The 19,869-nt window shown below is 43.8% G+C and overlaps 1 protein-coding gene across 2 annotated transcripts in view; it reads left to right on the top strand.

The window, feature by feature from the left end:
* The window catches only part of LOC144798443 (cytochrome P450 2D17-like), a 670,897-nt gene that overhangs the window by 182,424 nt on the left and 468,604 nt on the right, over window positions 1–19,869 (top strand). For both annotated transcript variants that reach the window (XM_078669319.1, XM_078669317.1), the window contains exons 3-4: window positions 12,227–12,379; window positions 12,544–12,704. In XM_078669319.1, coding sequence (XP_078525445.1) covers window positions 12,227–12,379; window positions 12,544–12,704 — 314 coding nt within the window. The remainder of the gene's footprint in view (window positions 1–12,226; window positions 12,380–12,543; window positions 12,705–19,869) is intronic.

Below are 19,869 nucleotides of genomic sequence, written 5' to 3'. Positions count from 1 at the left end.
CTGAGAGTACCTCCAGTAAGCGCCACAGAGCTGCATTGCAGAGTGGTGTAAAAAGGGGGAGTGGCCTTGGACGACCTCTCTGCAAGACAGCTCCCTGGTGCTTACTATAGGTACCTGGTGGGCTAGTGGGCCCCTAGGGACCCTCAGGATTCAAGGGGACCTAATCCCCAACTTGCACAGTGGTGCAGGGAGGGGGCAGGGCATGATGTGACAAGTGTGCAAATGCGCCATGTGGCGCATTTTAAGTTAGGAGATTAAGTCCCCTTGAATCCTGAGGGTCCCTGGGGGGCAAGTAGCCCACCAGGTACCTCCAGTATGCACCAGGGAGCTACATTGCAGAGAGGTGTTCAGAGACCACGCCCCTTTTTACACCTCTCTGCAACGCAGCTCTTTGGCACTTACTGGAGGTACATGGTGGGCTAGTTGGCCCCCAGGGACCCTTAGGATTGAAGGGAACTTAATACCGTAATTTACAATGTGAAAAGGGGAGGGGGGCCACTTCTGGCCCCGGGGACTCCATCCCCCGGGGCCTGCCCACTTCATTGGGGACTGTGGGGGAGCCCCAATGCCTCCACGGTCCTTGCTGGCTCCCCACCTCCTGCGGGAGCCGGCATTGCTTTTCCACATGGGGAGCTGCTGACATGCAGCTCCCTGTGTAGAAAAGCAATGTGGTTTGATTTTTGAAAGCGAAAGCAGGTTTCCTGCTCTCGCTTTCAAAACGCAAACCAAAGTTTGCTATGACAGGGCAGGAGCCGCACGGCTTCCGCCCTGTCATAGCAAACAGCAGTGTCCCGGGGGTGGGCACACGGGACACTGTAGGAGCCGGCCCTAGGGGGTGGCGGTCCCCAGGGCCATGAAAGGCTCCCTACAAGTGTAAAGCTTCGGGGAGGTGGTGGTCCCAGGGGCTTGGGGTCCGTAACGGACTTCTGAATTTACATACTTAGTGCCCCGGGGTGGTGGCGGTCCCCGGGGCACGTGGGGGGGCTTGAGCCTTCCACACAGGTTACTTACTATTCACTATAAAGGTCCCCACAGATTAAAAAAGAAGCCCTGCAACTCATTAATCTTGCCCCGGGGAGGTGGCGGTCCCCGGGGCAGTGTGCTGGGGATTTGGGCCCCTCACACTTTTTTTTCTCTGCCCCAGGACCTGGCCCACACAGGGCCTTCAATACAACAAAGCGCAGGAGCCCGCGCTTCATTTTTTTTATTTTCTTGGCTAGATTCGCGCACCCAACATGAATTCGGATGATTTGTTTTTTTAAAAAAAATGCTTTTTTGGGCCCTGGGGGTCCTTGTGGGACCCCCTGAGGAGGCCTAGGGGGTCAGGGTGTTGCTACCCTGCCCCCTTCTCTTGTTTTTTGCATTTGTTTCACTGTTTTCTTGTGCCTCGGTTACTGAGGCACAAGATGGCTGCCAACACTTCCTGGTTTGGAGTGTTGACAGCCAATTAGAATGCTCGTGGACGAGAGGGTCTGCGAACCCACCGCACCACTATATATTGAAACTTTTATTTTTTGATTTTCTCAGCAACTTCTGAACGGATTTACACCATTTAAAAAAAAAGGGCGCTTTCTGAACCAAGCACTATCTTTTTTGCCACATTTAGTGTAATTCCGTTCAGCAGTTCGAACTGTAGCCGTGTCTAAAGTTTCCTATGGGAAATTCATTTTCTGGCCTCTTTTTTTTTAATTTCTCAGGAACTACTGAATGAATTTACACCATTGAACAAAAAGGGCTCTTTCTGAACCAAGGGCTACCTTTTTGCCAAATTTGGTGTAATTCCGTTCAGCAGTTCAGGCTAAGTTTCCTATGGAAAATAACATAGGGAAAATGCGTTTGGGACCCCAATTTTTTCTCGGCCCCCGCTTGACGATTCACCCTGAAACTTTAAAGACAGAAGCTGACTAGAGCGCCTCACTGGTTTTGAAAATTGCACAAAGATTCGTCAACCTGGAGCCAAAGTTATTGGGAAAAGAAAAAACGCTTTTTGAATAGAAACAAGGTCCTTACTATAACTACCTACTGGTGACTGCCAGTAGGTAATATATATATATATTTGTACTATTAGTTTTCCGACAATATTAAGGTATAATACTATTCCCTACTCAATATTTAGGACCAGTACGCAAGAGAGTCAGCCTGGGCCTGTCAGCCTTGGCCCCTGTTATCATCAAGTTGATTGAAACGTCTCTGGATACTAGATTAATACCTCTGGAACCTGAGTACTCCATTATCACACCCTGTAAAATAGGCTTTGTACTCCACTTTCTTATATTCAAATCATTTTTATTGAGAATGACAAAAAGACAAACAATACAGTACAACAAAGGAAGAAAATGTAATGGCTGTATACATATTGCATATCCCATTAAAGCAACAACATGACGATAATAATATAGAATTGTACAGGGTTGATGGTAAGCAAAATAAAACTAAAATGACAAGGCAATAAAGAAACAACAACGACAATGGTAAGATGGCGATAATGATGACATTAATGATTGGAAAGTGCTCTAGTGCTACATGGGACTACATCAGGTTTCCAGGTCATATAGGTCTGAGTGCCAGTGCAACCAATACGCACAGTATTAGAAAGTAAGGTGTTAATCGAGTTGTAAGGAGTAAGAGACAACCTAGGGAAAGCAGGACATGCAATTTCATGTGGGGTTATAACATGTGTTCGAGGAGTCTAGGGGTCTCCAGAGTTTCCTGTGTGATTTGCGCCAAGGGAAAGTATGGAGAGACTCGTTATCCGCACCTCTCAAAGATGACAACCATTCCTGCCATGTTTTAAAGGCAACTTCACTAGCATTTTTCCATTTGTTTAGAATGTCTTTACATGCCAGAGTAAGCATGAGGTCCATAAGATGTCGATCCTGGGCGTTTACAAGATGAGGATCTATAGCACCTAGCAGAATGTAGGAGAAATATTTTGGAGGTCGATAGTGAAAGGTTCTGTGTATGTAGTTATAGACCTTGCCCCAATATGTTTGTAAGGCAGGGCAGTGAAAGAGCATGTGTGCCAAATCACCTACATTAGATTTACAATTTCAGCAACTGGGACTATCGTTGAGTTTAAGCTTACATTTTTTTTCGGGGGTCCAGTATGCTCTGTTTATTAACATTATTTTGGTTTGTGAGAGTATAGGCAAGATTTTGTTTGAGAAAGGGGTCAGATGAATCTTCTCCCAATCAAATGGGATCAGAGAGGAATTTATCTCATTTTCCCATGCCGTCTCACAATTTCTATGTGATTTTTGTGAGTTAGGAGAGAGGAGTTTATATATTTTGGAGACAGTGTGTTCAGCTTTTGCGAGTTGAGCAAGCTTCCCAGCAATGGAAGGGTCATGTGGTGTGATAGATCGTGAGGAGATGAGCGATTTGAGTTTTAGATATTTATAAAAATCCAGAGGCTGACGCCCGTTTCTTGACTGTAAATCAGAGAAAGGTAAAGGCAAAGGGCCTGTAAATAGATCTTTGACTAGGTTTATCCTGTTTTTAGACCAGTGGTCCCAGTAGAGAGACCTGCCATCTACTCTTAAGCTCGGATTATACCATAGGGAGGTCGAGTTGGATTTGTTAATTTTGTCCTTGACTCTGGTTACCTGTTCTAAACTCAGCAAGGCCCATTTGGTATTGAGTAGAATGTATCTGGAGTGAGGGAAAGCAGAGACATCTGCCGTTAGGACGGTGGGGGGAGGCATATTATTGCAGATCGCTCTTTTTATATCCAACCAAACTGGGGTATAGTCCGTTTGTGGGAGAAGCCAGTTAGACCCCTGTTTACATAAGTAAGCAGTCTGGTAGTTTCCAACGTTTGGTAGGCCTATACCACCATTTTGTATTTGGTTAGCTGAAGCTTATTTAAGGGGATTCTAGGTTTCTTACCCTGCCACAGAAATATATTGAAAAGTTTATAATCCCTTTTCAGGAAGTCGTTCGATAGTAACATTGGTAGCATGCAGACAAGGTAATTAACCAGTGGCATTATCATCATTTTCAAAGTTTGCGCCCTGCCCCACCATGACAGAAATTTTGGGGACCAACCGTCCAATAATGTGGATTTTTTTTGTAAAGGGAGTTTTCATTCGTTTTTAAAGTGCTGATTAGATCTTTCTCAAATTCCAGCCCTTGATGCTTGAAACATTTCGATTGCCAAAGTAAGCCTGAGTCACCCATAATGTCTTTTTTACCAATGTTGTTTAAGAGTTTCACTTCCGTTTTATCTTTGTTTAATTTGTAACCAGACACACTGGAGAAGTCCGCTATTGAGGACATTAGGGCCGGTATACCAGCCTCAGCTTTTTCAGATATCATCAGGACATAGTCAGCGTAGGCCATGATTTTAACCGTGCATTCACCAGAGCCTATCCCTTTAATACTATCATTATGCCTAAGGTGTTAGAGGAAGGGCTCAATAGCAAGCAGGAATAGAGACGGGGAGAGGGGGCAGCCTTGCCTCGTGCCTTGCTCTAAGCTGAATGAGGATGAGAGGTAGCCCCCTCTCTAACTCTAGCTGTGGGGCTGGAATAGAGTGCCATCGCCATACGGATGAAAGCCTCACCTAATTTGAATTTGTGTAGTGCCGCTTTCAAATAAAACCAGTCCACCTCATCAAAGGCCTTCTCGGCATCTAGGGTGATTGCAAGTGTTGGGGAGTTGGTATATTTAGCCTTCTCCAGTATAGGGGGTGGAATGCGCGTATTTATTGCTGGAGAGTCTATTCTTTAAAAATCCTACTTGAGAAGGGTGGATAAGCTTGGGCAAGAATTTCTGTATACGCTTCGCAAGGATCATGGTGTAGATTTTACAATCCAAGTTAATTAGCGATATTGGCCTGTAATTTTTTGGAGAAGACGGGTCTTTCCCCTCCTTGGGAATCACAGCTATAATGGCTTCAGCTGGGGTGCCTCGTACTTGACTGGTATTGCTAAAATCAAGGTATAGGTCGAGAAGAGGTTGAGTGAGAAGTTTGGTGAAGCATTTGTAAAACTTTTGCATTAAACCCGTCTGGGCCGGGGGCTTTCCCTGATTTAAGGGTTTTAATTGCGCATACAATTTCCGGAGCAGTGATCGAGCTGTTAAGTTAATCTGAAATTCTTTTGTGCCTTTAACCATATCCCTGCTCTCTCGCTGACAACCTCATTGTATTCATACTTTTTATTCAGTATTTCATTGAAGACAAGGGGGTCTCTGGTTAATACGTGTCTTTTTTCTATTGTAGTTATTTCTTGTTCCAAGTGTGCAAGACTACTGTTTGCGTCTCTGTTCATAGCCGCTCCAATTTTTATGATTGCACCTCTGATGGTGTTTTTAAGTGCCTACCACCGTGTGAGATCAGATGTCTCTCCTTTTTTGTCAAATGTGAGGTAATTTTGTATTGCCTTTTCTATAGTTTGTTTATGAATGTCTTTCTCTAGAACTGCATTATTCAATCTCCAAAGATTCTCTTTCTTGATCGTATGCAACAAGGTTAGTGACAAAGTGATACAGGAATGATCCGAGATTACTCTTGGTTCAATCGAGGCTTCCTATTTGTTGTTGGAGGTGCTCCCGGATAAGAGTATATCATTTATACGTGAGTAGGTGTTGTGAGGTGTCGAAAAGAAGGTATAGTCCCTCTCCGTGGGGGTTTGTAATCTCCATGAGTCTACCAAATTAAAATGTGAACAGAGATTAAAGAGGTTTTTGTGAGAGGTGTTGGGACATAAAGGGCAACGGGAGTCCCTATCTAGTGTTGGATCCATAGGCAAACTAAAATCGCCGGCCATTATGTGTATCGCAATATCTGGGATCTTACAGATATGGTCAGACAGCTCCTTCCAAAAAGCCGGGTCATGTTTGTTAGGGGCATATAAGTTAGCGACATAAAATTCTTTGTTGTCTTTTGATAGCTTAGTTGAAACCCATCTTCCTTTAGTGTCAGAGGTACTGCTTAGTATGTCGATATTAGACTTTTTTTGCTATTAAGAGCAGAACCCCATTCTTTTTCCCTAATGCGTCAGAGCCCACAATGTCGCTGTAAGTCCTGTTCTTGAGTGAATTGAATTGTGAGGAGTCCATTTTTGTCTCTTGGAGTAACGTAATGTCTCCCTTTTGTTTATAAATATAGTCAAGTATCTTCCTCCTTTTAACCGGATAGTTAATGCCTTTTACATTTAGTGAGATGATTTTTAGATTATCACTTTTGTGTAACATGTTACCAGGAGAAACTAATGGTGGCAAGAGATCGTTGTGTACAAGCAATAAAGGGTTCTGTTATAGTAAGGAGATGTAACTGGTATGCACCGTATTGGGTAACAAATCATGCTTCCCCAGGGTGTGTGACCAAGCATAGAGTTGGTTTTCTTGGCATCCCTGAGTGAAACATGTGTGTAATTGAGACTTTCGGGGTCAACGCCCTAAGCTAGCGATACTGATTGAAGTCTGTTTTTAAAGCACATCGAGCAAAAACATAGGGATAAATGCAGGCAGTAAAACATAAGAATAAAAAGAAAACAAGAAAACACATTAAAGGCCCCAACCCCAAACCCTCCCACCCCACCCAAAAAGTAGTCAGTAGACATGGTGACAAGGGGAAAATAGCTCCCCTCCCATGACAGCAGTTAAGTCATGTGTAACACATAGAGTCGTAAACATTTCAAGAACATCGAGTTTGGTCAAATAACCACAATTAAACTAAGTACGAAACAAGATGGAATATTTGTTAGAAATGCTTATGAGGAGCTGTAACATGTATTCAAATGTAGGGTCACGTGCACAAATTTTAATTTGACCCATTTGGACGAGTTTTGAACAATGAAGAATCAAGTACTAAACTTTTCTTAACGTTAATAATAAACTACTGAGGAAATTAATCAGTAGTAGGATGAAGCCACACCATAACTCTGGTACGCAGACTGCTAACTATATAAAGGGGTCTTCCTTAAGAGTGGGCTAAGCGAACACATCTCTGGGCGCAAATTGTATTATAAATCTAGCGAGTTGTGCCCCGGCATTGCATCAAATGGACTGTGATGTGAACTACTAGAACATTAGACAACAGTGATATGGTATACGTCAGCATCAAACTATCAGACCATGGTCTAGCATCAGAACAACATTAGAACAGAATTAGAACAGTAGAGCAGAGGACGTTGACTTAGCTTGACTAAGAGAGGGTTTGAGGTGCTTGAACTAGACGATCCTGGTGTTGCAGTGTCCATAGAGGAATCATCCGGGCCATCAAGGAAACTTTTCAACTGTAAAGGGTCCACAAAGACCTGAGGTAACCCCTGAATCATCACACGTAATCTTGGTGGACCCACAAATCCAAATTGGTAGTTTAAGGAACGTAGCTTGGGCCTGAGAGCAAGGAAACCTTTCCTGATATTCACCGTCTCTTTGCTGTAGTCCTGAGAAATGCAGATCTTGTTAGTTTTCCAGAGAATTTGGTTGTTCTTGAGCATAAACGTCAGGATTTGCTTGACGTGTTGGTATCGTAGGGGTTTGCACACAATTGGTCTTGGGCCTTTTTGGTTCGGTGTAATTCGTGAAGTAACTTTGTGGGCCCTATCGAATTCCAGGGGATTACTGAAGGAAAGATTAGTTGCTTGAGTGAACCATGATTCTAGGAATGAGATACACAATCCAGCGGAAACCTCTGATCCTTCAGGAATTCCAAAGATACGTAGAATCCCTGTTCGATTTCTGTCTTCAAGTTCCGATAGTCTTCTGTTCAGAGAGTCTGTTGTGATAGACATTTGTTTGAGGGATTTACAGACTTTAGCCTCAGAGTCTTCCAGGTGGCTTATTCTGTTCTCCGTTTCAGAAAGTCTGATATTGGTATCCCTAATGTCCTGTCTAATCGCTGAAATTTCCTCCTTAGTAGATTTCGCCAGATGATGTACCTCTGCCAACTTGTTCTGTATAGTGTCCATTGTTACGTTGATGTCTCTTTTACCCTTGGTAGGCGAGTCCTGGTTCGGGGGGTTCGCTTTGAGCCTCATAAGATTCTTTGCCACCTTCTCCCCCATGGCGCACACACGAGAGGGACGAGATGCTTGTGTAATTGTAGTATGCGATTTGCTGGTTGTAGAATCTAAGCTGTAGTAGTAGAAAGACAGACGTTAGGTCTAGCAGGTGATCTGTAGAACTCGTGGAAGATATTACACAACTTCTTAGTTGACGCTTGTTGTTAAGACAGCGGAGTTAGGAGCATCCACTATGTAGACATGGGGCCATCTTAAGGTCAGGCAGAGCTGATTTAAGAGATAGGCAAACTTAGGCGACGGCCATTTTAGGATCAGGCATCCTGATAAACAATAAAGCATATAGCATAGGGTAAAGTATGTCTCCAAAGTCAAAATGGCCTACACAAGCATTGGGCTCCTCCCTGGACCATATTTGACAGCTGTGTGGCATACCAAGGGAGCCAGGGTTGATCGAAGCACTACGAGGGTGTATTTTAGCCGAAACCCTGCAGTAAACTCCAGCAGTTATGTAGACTCTCTTAACCCCTTCGACACTCATGAAGTTACGCCTGTCGTACGCTCATGACGAGCTGAGCTCGTCATGACCGCGGGATTTTTTAAAAGTCAGCGCACAGCGGGAAAACGCGTTGCGCGCATGGGGTTAAAAGGCAAGGGCGTTACTATCTCATGACCAAAGAAAAGTCAGGAGGGGTGAAGAGAAAGCGGGCACTTTTTTAAGTAGCTCTCGAAGTTCTATACGCATTTCAAAAACAGTAAAAACGGTAATAATGATTTGTCTCTTCATTAAAGCCCATTACTCGCATCAGCAGCAGGCTCAGGGCGAGTTAGTTCATATGCCATCCAAAGGGGGAAAGTGCGCAGGGGTTAATTGATTATGTGGAACAATCATTGATGCGCCGCGGTAAAGTCCGCAATGGCTGCCCTTTTAAGAGCTATGCAGGCGCGCAGCGTTTCAGGGTCGTTCCCGACCAAAGAGAATGGCTTCTATCAAATACAAGCAGCCGCTCATGTGGATTTTACAATACCGGCATACAGGTCTCACTGGGGTCTTCCTCCGATCATCGTAGGGCAGGAGCTCTTCAATCGCTCCGAGCTCTCCGGTCGCTGACGTCGCCCACGTGGTCCGACTCTTGCAATGGCAGAGATAGCGCGGCCACGCCACCCGCCGTTTGAAGAGAACAGTAACGCAGGAGCACAGGTATTTTTGCTCGGAAACGGGAGCCGCTGATGTATTTAATGTTCCAACACCTAATCTGAGCAGTAGGAGTATGTTGCTATGGAAATGAGTACAAACAAGACGATTATGAGCTGTGACATGGGAGGAGGTGAAAGCTCACACCGCCATCTTCGCCGGCGTCCAAACCACTTTCATCCAATTTCTGATCATCCCTGCCTGGATCTACCACTTTAGACAATTGTCACAAGCTAGTTAACCACTCACTGCAGGCTGTTTTCCCACCGCTTCTGCTCTAGGGATGGAACCTGTCTTTATTTATATTGCACAGGATCAACTGGTATCCACGGATCAAGGCCACTCCTGTGCACTTACTCCTTTCAATCTCTGCAGCTTTCAACACCATTGCAGGGTGCCCCTTAATGGCGTAGCTTGTCAAAGTCAGAGGAACGACTCACAGTTGGCTTGTTTCCGTCTGTAGAACCAGACACACCATATCAAACTTGGATTTTTCCTTTCCACAACTGCTCTCTTCATGTTGGTTCCTGCTACAAGGACCAGCCCATGCACTTTAGCCCACATATTCATGCAATATAACACTGGAGGGTTTTATGACGTACAGAGAATTAGTTGCTGCCTAGGCTCAAAAGCTGGATACACCAAAGCAAAACATGCCTCAAAGCTCCCAGATCAGAGATTCCACTCACGTGACCAAGCATTTTACTCTGCGACTTGCCACCTTAGGCTTGACACCTAATGGAGCAGTAATCCTTGTATCACATCATCTTAATATAGTCCTCAAACAAGACTCTCCACTATTCATATGCACCTTTGATTATCGACTTGAAGCGCAACCGAAATTCATTTTAATCACAGTGAAATCCATGTGGATCCACAGAAACAAGAGAGCTGAAGGTGTCCGAATCATGGTGTTTATTTAGCAATTTAGTCAAGGTTACAATTCAATCAATAAGTTCATAGGATAAGCATTTATATATTTACATTTTCATGCAATCTGAATGTATATATTATGAAGAAAAAGATTAAAAAGATGAAAAATATAAGAACGTAGAGCCAACAAAATATGAGATAAATGGGTTCAATAAAGGAGCTTCCCTAATCTAAATAAAGAACCGAAAGGGGCAAGTGGATTTTTAAGAGGAAGGTGTCCATGTCAGATAAAGCAAGTTTAAGGTTCGGGGGATAGGCAAGGGTGCTCAAGCATTAAGTTTAACACCCAGAGACTGGAAATCAGCAGAGTCGAGAATAGGTCTTCTCTCACCAAAGGCAGGATAGGGTCTGCTAGTCTATGAAACACGCCATTAATACATGAAAGAATGTTTTGGAAGCCTGTTCGCATCAATTCACACCAAACAGTCCTATCAGCAGCAGTCATTCTCTGGGAGCAGGAAAACCCCCTAGTTTCCCAGCACTGCAGCACATGTAGAAAGAGGAAAAAGCATCAGAGGATTGTTTTTGTGCAGGAAAGTGTCCCTTCCCGCACAAAAATAATCCTGCCTCTAATGCAGGCACCCTTGGACCATGGTGCAAGGCTGCATGCATTGGCGCTAGGCAGTAGTTTGTCCACCAGTGCAGGTAGAGAACAGGAATGCACTATATCTTGATAGATATGGGCATTCCTGCCCTCTCCCTTTCATGCATCACTGCACAGCAAGTTGTCATGCTGTGTTGTGTTGCATGAAATGTTAATATATATGGGACTTAGGATTTAAGCGATTTGTAGGAAGGGTGATGGTGGGACCATATGGTATATGGAATAAACTTCACCGCGCCATACCGTGTGAGGATATTGCAAGTCATCTCAGAGTTTCATTTCCCTACAAAATAACTCGGCAATGGAATCTCCTCAGTGATTTGCAATATCCTTGCAATGCACTGCTGGAAGTACTTTCTCCCATATGTAAAATTTGGTAGACAGCAATCTCTTGATATAATTCTGTCTCTAATTTCCTTATTACAGCAACTTCTGAAATTCCTAGTTCACTGTACTATAGAAAGTACGTAGCTGCTTATCTGTAATAAATCACTACAGTGGAGTTCTGACGTCACAGTGCATGCTTCCAGAGCCAGCTGTTAAGGTAAAAACGCAGGTCACGGAGCATAAATACAGTAGCAGTTTAAACAAGAAAATTGAGAACTGGTAGTTCCTTCTTCTAAGATCTTTTTCTAAAAATAAAAAGTTATCAGCAGATAAAGCAATATTTATGGAAAAATGTTTAAATTTTTTTACACTATAGGTCATTGGAGGAACGATAGAAACTCTGCATGTTTCTACATAGGGCCTGATTTAGATCTCAGCAGATGGGTTACTCTGCCACAACTGTGACGGATAACCCATCCGGCGAAAAAAAATCCCATAGAATATAATGGGGTTTATACTTCGGTGGACAGGATATCTGTCGCCGTTGTGACGGAGTAACCCGTCTGCTGAGATCTAAATCTGGCCATAGTCTGAACCACAGCATTTTTTACCTGATTTACATTAAACTGATTCCAATTCCTTTTTTGCACAAATGCTTAACTGCTTTTTGGTGTGTTTAATTTTGCACTACAGATTCTGCTTTTATTTATCTTGTCTGCAATGAATATGAAAGTGGAAGACACCAAGGATTAAATTGTTATGGGAAGGGTAATGGTATAAGCATGTATTAAAATAAATATACTACCCCTACGTAATTCACAAGGAGATTGCAGGTAAGCTTGGAGTTCCATTACCTTTTAAAGAAATTCGGCTTTCAGTCTTGTTCCTATATATCATGATGGAACTCTTCAGTGACTTGCAGTATCCTATGATGTACAGCAGGGAGTATTTTACCCCATATATCTTGTTTTTTTGCGTTCTGAGTATTATTAGTTGCAACAATAAGCCATCCAATTAAAAATAACTTTTGTGTTGCTAGGTCTGCCCTGAACTGTGGCTACTAGAGGTGAATGGAATAGAAGAACGATCCAACTACATTACAACTATTAGTATTATGAATATGATAGCGTTGAGAATAATCTTTACCTTAACATTAGATTTTAAACCAGAATTTTGTTTTCTGTTGATATACTGTAGGTATTGTTAGTGCCCAATATGGACGAAGTTGGAAAGAACACCGTCGATTTACCTTGTCAACCCTAAGAAATTTTGGGCTGGGGAAAAAATCGATGGAGGAGAAAATTCTGGAGGAGACATCCTATTTATTACAATATTTCAAAAACAACATGGGTAAGAATGTCACAATCATCAGAAGAAAATGAAACACAGTATTTATTACTGTGATTATCTTTGATGCTCCCTAAGTTATTATATTACATTCGCTCTTAATGTTAATGAAGCAAATTTGTTTTTGTATATAAATACCAATACTTTACTTTTTTTTTTAAATACAGGTGCTCCGTTTGATCCATGTTTTGCCCTTGATAATGCTGTATCCAATATCATGTGCTCTATAGTGTTTGGGAAGCGCTTTGAATATGATGATCCCTTATTCCAAAGAATGATTGGCCTGATTCATGAAAGGGTGAAGTCAATAACTGGAGTTTGGGCACAGGTACAATTTAAGCAAGTTATTTCTACTTCTTGAAAGAGGTGTTGTCAACACTAATATCACAGTGCTGCAAGGTAGTAAATGGGGTTATAAATGACTCAACACAAATTGGACTCGGGTTATTTATTAAAACATGCAACATGCATTGTGCATTCTGCATTGTGGGAAAGGGGGAAAGCAGAACAGCTCTCTACCTCAAGACTTGTGAACTATGCTATGGTGCTATCCTTCTCTCTCTAGTGATGGTGCACAATCAGGATGTCTAACACTGCACACACACATATTTGCACCCTAGTGCAATGAGGTATGTGTCATATCTAGCATAGGATTTGTACTGGAAGGATACCCTTCTAGGGAAAATACTATGCTTAGACAACTTTTTAAACTTTTCCCACTTTGAATGTGTGCTGTACAGTGTAGCACACATGCACATTTGGAAAAGCTTTGAGAAATAAAAACATTTCATCACAGAGGTTACTTTGATCAGGACTAGACAAACTCAAACATTATTTAAAAATATCCAGATGGTGCAATAATGGAGTAAGAGTACTGTTGAAAGCAAATATCCTGATTCTGAAACCGATAAGTTTGAAACCAATGTGCTCATGATACAAGGGAATGAAGCAGGACTAATGTTGTGTCCCCCTCACTGTTTACTATTGTAGTATATTTAAAGCAGAAACAGCTGGTATCTGTTTCTGCAATGATTAAGATCCTGGTGGATTAAAACGCGTAATGCTACATAATTTGAGCTGCCAAGCTACATGAATTTAGCTGCCTGCTAAGAATAAAAACTTTATTTTGCTTTCTTTCCGAGTGGTTGGTCTTTTTGTCATGCTGTGAAAGCGGCATGGGTTTGCAGATGGAATGTAAAGGTGGTGACTTCGCCAAAAATGCCCGACCCGTCAGGGTGGGCGTCTCCTTCGTCTCAGTTCAATTGTATATATATATATATATATATATATATTCACTGAAAAAACCAAAGGTTTAGGGACGTTATAGTTAGTTGGACATTTTACTCGTACACAACCAGAGAAATGCGGCCGTTATAGTTAGTTGAGCTAACTATCACTCTCGACCCCGCAATGCACTGCTGATAACGTCACATATTACATCACTCATGACATGGTCAGTGACATCACTGATGACATCTCAAATGACATCACTGATGACATCATCCAGTAAATGATTTTTTTAAAGTTTAATTTATATATATATGCCAAGGTGTATTGAAGAATGAGTGGGCGTATGAGTGTCTGAATGGATGATTTAGTAGGTGTGTGACTGACTGTATAAGTGAGTGATTAAATGTTTCTTAGTGAATGCATGGGTTAGTGACTAATCTGTGTGAATGTCTGTATCAGTCTTTCAGTTGGTGTGTAAGTGGATGCATGGGTTGGTGAGTAGCTACATGACTATCCATATGGGTTAATGATTGGTTGTCTGAGTACCTGTATGGGTGCCTGAGTCTCTGTGTGGGTGAGTGTGAGGTGTGTGACTCCCAGCATGGATGTGTGAGTGGGTGATTCACTAGGTGTATTGGTTCATGAGTGTATCTGTGAGGGGTTATATGGGTTGGTGAGTGCGTGTATGGCTGTGTTGGTGAGTGAATGGATTTCTCTGTGTGACTAATTGCATATGTGTAGAGCAGTATATGTCAGTGTTGGAGTATTTAAGTGACTATATCTGAGAGTGAGTGATTGTGAAAGTGGCTGTATGGATGAGTGTGTGCTTGTGTCAGCGATTATAAAAGAGAGTAAGTATGTGAGGTGGTGTGTGTATAACTGTATGATCAGTAAATCACAGTGTGATTGATTATTTGGGTGAGTGACCAGGTGTGTGAGTAACTCTATGGGTGAGTAGTGGTGTGTGAGTATTTGTATAGGTGTATGGGTGCATATATTAGTGGCTGTATTGATGAGTGACTGCATGCATGAGTAACTGTATGGGTGAGCAAATGTGTGTGTAGACCTATGAATCAGTCAGTGGGTATGTACTAACTGGTATTGTGTGTCTATGGTTTGGAGAATGGTAGTCTGTATTTTAGAGTAGATGTATGAAAGGTTATATTAGGGTGTGATGAGGTGCACCAGATATTAAGTAGATGATGTCATCGGTGATGTCATTTGGGATGTCATCAGTGTTGTCATCAGTGATGTCACTGACCAGGTTATGAGTGATGTAATATGTGATGTCATCAGCAGTGCATTGCGAGGCGCGAGTTATAGTTAGCTCAACTAACTATAACGACCGAATTTCTCTGGTTTTGTACGAGTGAAATGTCCATCTAAGTATACTGTCCCTGAAACCTGTGGTTTTTTCTGTGATTTCTATGTTTTTTTCAATGCTAATTTCTAACTATAACGTCCCTGAAACCTATGTTTTTTTCCAGTGAATTTCAAAGGTTTTTTAAATGCTAAGAGGCATGAGAGGTACAGAAAGAAGCAGGAGGGGTGCAAACAGAGGGAAGAGAAGTACAGAAAGAGGCAAGAGAACTGCTGATAGAAGCAACAGAGGTGCAGAAAGAAGCAAGAGCAGTGTAGAAAGAACCAACAGAGGTGCAAAAAGAAGCAAGAGGGGTGCAGAAAAAGGTAGGAGGGCGTACAAAGAGGCAAGAGAGGTACAGAAAGAGGCAGGATGGGTACAGTAAGAAGGAAGAGAAGCGCAGAAATAAGTACTGAAAGAGGCGCAAAAGGTGAAGAAACTGGCAGGAAAGGTGCAGAAAGAAGGAGGAGAAGTGCAGAAAGATGCAAGAGAGGTACATAAAGAGGCAAGAGAGGTACAGAAACAGGCAGGAAAGGTTCAGAAAGAGGGAGCAGGGGTGCCGATAGAGGAAAGAGAGGTGCAGAAAGAGAAAAGAGAGGTGCAGAAAGAAAGAAAGTGGTTGGGTATCTGAATAGTTTGAGCCTGTGTGGAATTTTTTTTAGAGACTATGGCATCTAGAAGTGTAGTCACCGAGACACTATATGCAGCTGTCTGCCAAGTGAAAATAATTAGGTCATTTTTCATGATTCCTTTCTTCATGCAGAAGTATGTGTCGGAACTTAGAGTTTCAGGTCACTCTTTTAGTAATCTGGGTGTGTAGCTTTTTGCTGCATTTTTAGTTGGGTTTGGTGGATAATTGATCTTGAAAGAGTTTAGGGCAGTACACCATAGCCTTGCATGCGGGGTCGAGGGACATGACACTCAGCGGTGGTTCCTCCATAGGTGTAGAGGAGCGACCTGCCCCACACTGCTCCACAGAGAGCTGGAAAATAAAATGTTAATAACATTATTTTATAATCATTATATTTCTCCAGCATCAAATCTTTCAAAGAGTCACAGGCTTCTATCTTCCTGTCGTCATGGTGGGAGACTCACGGTAGTTAGAAAAGAAGTATCATAGAAGTTCTGTTCTGTTATTGTAAGGTGTCTTATACAGCGCGAGCACCTGCCCAAGCAAAAGGGCGTCCCGGCGCTGAAAGAAAAGACTGACACAACACAAGGCAACACCAGCTAGTTAGTGGGGAAGAGAAAAGTCTTGATAGCCTTCCTAAATTCAAGATAGTTATTAAGGCCCCGAATCTGTACAGGAAGTGTGTTCCATAGCATGGCAGCTCTGTAGCGCAAAGAGCGGCCGCCAGCTCGAACTCTACGAATCCGAGGGACCACCACCAAGTGCTGTCCCTCTGAACGAAGGGGGCGTGACAGAACACAAGATGAAAGAAGATTGGCAAGAATAGGCGGAGAGGCAGTTTTCAAAACCTTTAGGGAGGTGCATAAAGCCTTAAACTCAATGCGCCTGGCCACCGGAAGCCAATGGAGTCGGCGGATGGCCCTGGACACAGAGCAGAACTTCCGCAAACCTAGGAGGGTTCTGGCTGCTGCATTTTGAATCCTTTGCAGCCTCTGAACCTCTGCTTTATTAGACCCTAAGTAAAGGGAACAGGCATAATCAAGTCTGGACAAGACCATCGATTGAATGAAAAGCTGACGTGCAGAGGCATCGAAGAAGCCCATCAATGGCCTGAGCCCCCGTAGTAGTCCAAAACAGATCCCTGCTATTTTATTGTTTTGGGCTCGGAAGTTTAAAGATGAGTCCAACCAAATCCCTAGGTTCTTTACTTCTTGCTTAGGGGAAGGGTCGTGCCCAGGCTTGCTGGCCACCAAAGGTCACTCCACAGACCATGGTCTCTGTCTACCACCAGTACCTCCGACTTGCTGGAATTCAGTTGGAGGCAGTTAGCGGTCATCCACTCGGCCACTGCCGCAAGATCGCCCTGAAACTTAAGGGCGTCTTGCTCAGTATTATTGGAGAGTGCCACCACTAACGTGTCATCAGAATACAAGACCATGGTCAGGCCCCTACTCAGAGCTACAGCAGCCAAAGGTTGAACATACACATTAAAGAGTAGGGGACTGAGAGAAGAACCCTGTGGCCCCCTTGTCTGATACAGTATTAACTGGACACAAACGGGGGGGGGCTGATACTGAGAAAGACCTCTCATGGAGGAATGAAGGGAGCCACTCCAGTGCCTGACCTGTAATTCCTACCTCTGCCAAGCGTCTCAACAGAATGTCATGCGATTCTGTATCAAACACGGCGCTTTAGTCCAACAGGATCAGCGCTGACGTTTGCCCCGCGTCCACGGCTGACCAGAGATGTTCTGTCACAGCCAGGAGAGCCGACTCCATGCTGTGACCTGGCCTAAGGCCATCCTGGAAGGGGTCCAGTATATTGTTGAGAGTAAGAAAGTCTGACAAGAGGGAGTTCACATACGCCTCTGGGATCTTAGCTGCCCAAGGAAGCAAAGAAATGGGCAGATAACTTTTAACTTTAGTTGGATCGAGGACAGGCTTTTAAAGCAGCGGAATTACTCTGACCTGTTTCCAGACCCTAGGCACCGTAGCTGTACTCAGAGACAAATTGATCACCTGAGTCAGAGAGGGTAAGATGGTTGGCAATACCTTCGTGAATTGGTCAGGTTTAAGAGAAGCAACAGGAGAGCCTAACTTAATCCTGCTACCCAGCAATCGCAACTGCTCCACCGAGATTGGAGGAAAGGTGTGGAGGTTATTCAATTGTTGGCAGCAAAGTGCTGCCAACGGATTGCCGTGTGCGGACGGGAAGGAGCTGTAGATATCCTCCACCTTTTTCACAAAGAAGGTGGCCAGCTCCTCACACTGCTTGTTAGACTTAATAGTGGACCCCATGTCATTATGCTGAGATTGCAAGCTGGCGAGTATAGAGAACATGCTTTTAGCAGGATTGGTACTTTCGCGGATTTGATTGGAGAGAAAAGCTGCTCGTGCCTGGTAGATGACTTTATGATATTTTTTGATTGCTGCCCTATAGATTGCCTTAGTTAATGGGCAGAAATCCCTTCTCCAAATCTGCTCCAGCTTCTTACAACCTTTACGCAAGTCAGCGAGGTCCGTGTTGTACCAGGGTCTAGTTTTGGATTCACGACAACCTGACCATTTCATGGGAATAAGGCTGTCTAATGGTCGCCTGATCCATTCAGAAAATAGCCCGTATGCCTCCTTAATATCCTCCAACAAATCGGGACATGTGGCCAGGAGGCCAGCCTCAAATTGATCCCAGTCAAGTTTATACCAGGCTCGCTTCAGCGAAGTCAGCTGCCCCTTAGGCTGGGCAGGAGTAATTCCATACAGAGACATGGAGAACAAAAAATGGTTCGTCCAGCTCATCTTGACCGGCGCATGCATGATAAAATGGGATAATTTAGTGAAGACTGGGTCTAATACATTGCCAGCAGGATGTGTAGCACCTATGACCAATTGCAACAATTGGCATGCTGCAAGGTCGGCTATGGAACTAGCTATATCTGTATCCTCGGGGTTGTCTAAATGGAGATTCAAGTCTCCCAGCACCGTAGAGTTAGCAGAGTTCACTGCTAAGGAGTTCACCATATCTACAAGGTCCTCCCTAATACCTAAAGAAGGTCCCGGAGGATGGTACACCAGGAGTCCTGACATCGTATAGGTTGGACTGAAGGTAACTTTGAAATAACCACTCTCACAGCCGATAATCGAATGTCTAATAAAGGAGCAAGGATAGCCCAATTTATAGATTATCGCTATGCCCCCCCTAGATGAACCAGGCCAGGTTCAGCTGTTGTAACATCAGAGAGCCATGTCTCTGTATGAAGGAGAACATCCGGAGAAGCCTCCTCCAGTAGGTCATAAACCTCAGCATGATGTCTGACTAGTGAACGGCAGTTCAGACTGAGAATGCTTGCATGCAGCCCAGATTTAGGCGGGGAGTGACATATGGGTGAAGTATATGTGGCTTGGAGGTCACACCTTAAAGAGGAAAAAGGGCCTTCGGCAATGAGCCCCTCAACCAGCATGCACCCCCTAACAGCTGTCCGCAGCTCAAGCAGGTCCTCACGGGTATAGGTGATAATACCCCTCATAGGAGAGGCAGCGTGTCTGGTGTCGTACTGGCACGGACGGGCGCAGACGGGCTTGCCTTTGGCGCGCCGCCAGCACGCCCGCTGCGCGCGTCTGCTGCGCGGAGGCGCCATAGATGGTTTTAGAAAGTGCAGTCGGGATATGGCCCAAAGACTAGACCGCCCCTCCAAAATGGCCACCAAACTCGGGCCACCAGAAGTGAGGAGACGGGGATTAAGCACGCCGAGCCTCCCTTCACACATACAGCACAGGCTGCTGTGGACCGGGGAGAAGGCGGCCCCCAGAACAGTGGAACAGGTAAAAAGTTGTTTGATTTTTAAAATGATAGCTGCAGGTCCAGTACGTATTTAAAAATATCCTTGACAACACATAATGCCACTCATTCGCTGCTTACGCAAATAGATACCAGTTTACTATCGCGGCACCCAGAACAGTGGAAAAGATAAGAAGTTGTTTAAAATGTAAAATAATAACTGCAGATCTAGTGCGTGTTCTAGAAGTATCCTTGACAGCACATAATGCCACTCACGCGCTGCTTGCACAAGTAGATGACAGCTTTCTGTACAAAGAAACCACCAGCAGGAGAGAAAAACTTTTAACATTTGTCAGCATCTTTATGTAGGTCCAAACTTTGACTAATCAGAGACCAGCCCTAGACCTCAACTCCCCAGCAGAGCCACCAGACCTTAGATTCCTAACCGCAGATCATGTGTAAGGGAGTCTCCCTGAGCTCTGCTCAGTTTGTCAATGA

Source organism: Lissotriton helveticus, chromosome 12 (assembly GCF_964261635.1).
Source record: "Lissotriton helveticus chromosome 12, aLisHel1.1, whole genome shotgun sequence".
Classification (NCBI taxonomy): Eukaryota; Metazoa; Chordata; class Amphibia; order Caudata; family Salamandridae; genus Lissotriton; species Lissotriton helveticus.
Note: the sequence above shows the minus strand (reverse complement) of the source record. Positions and strands in the feature narration are given on the sequence as shown.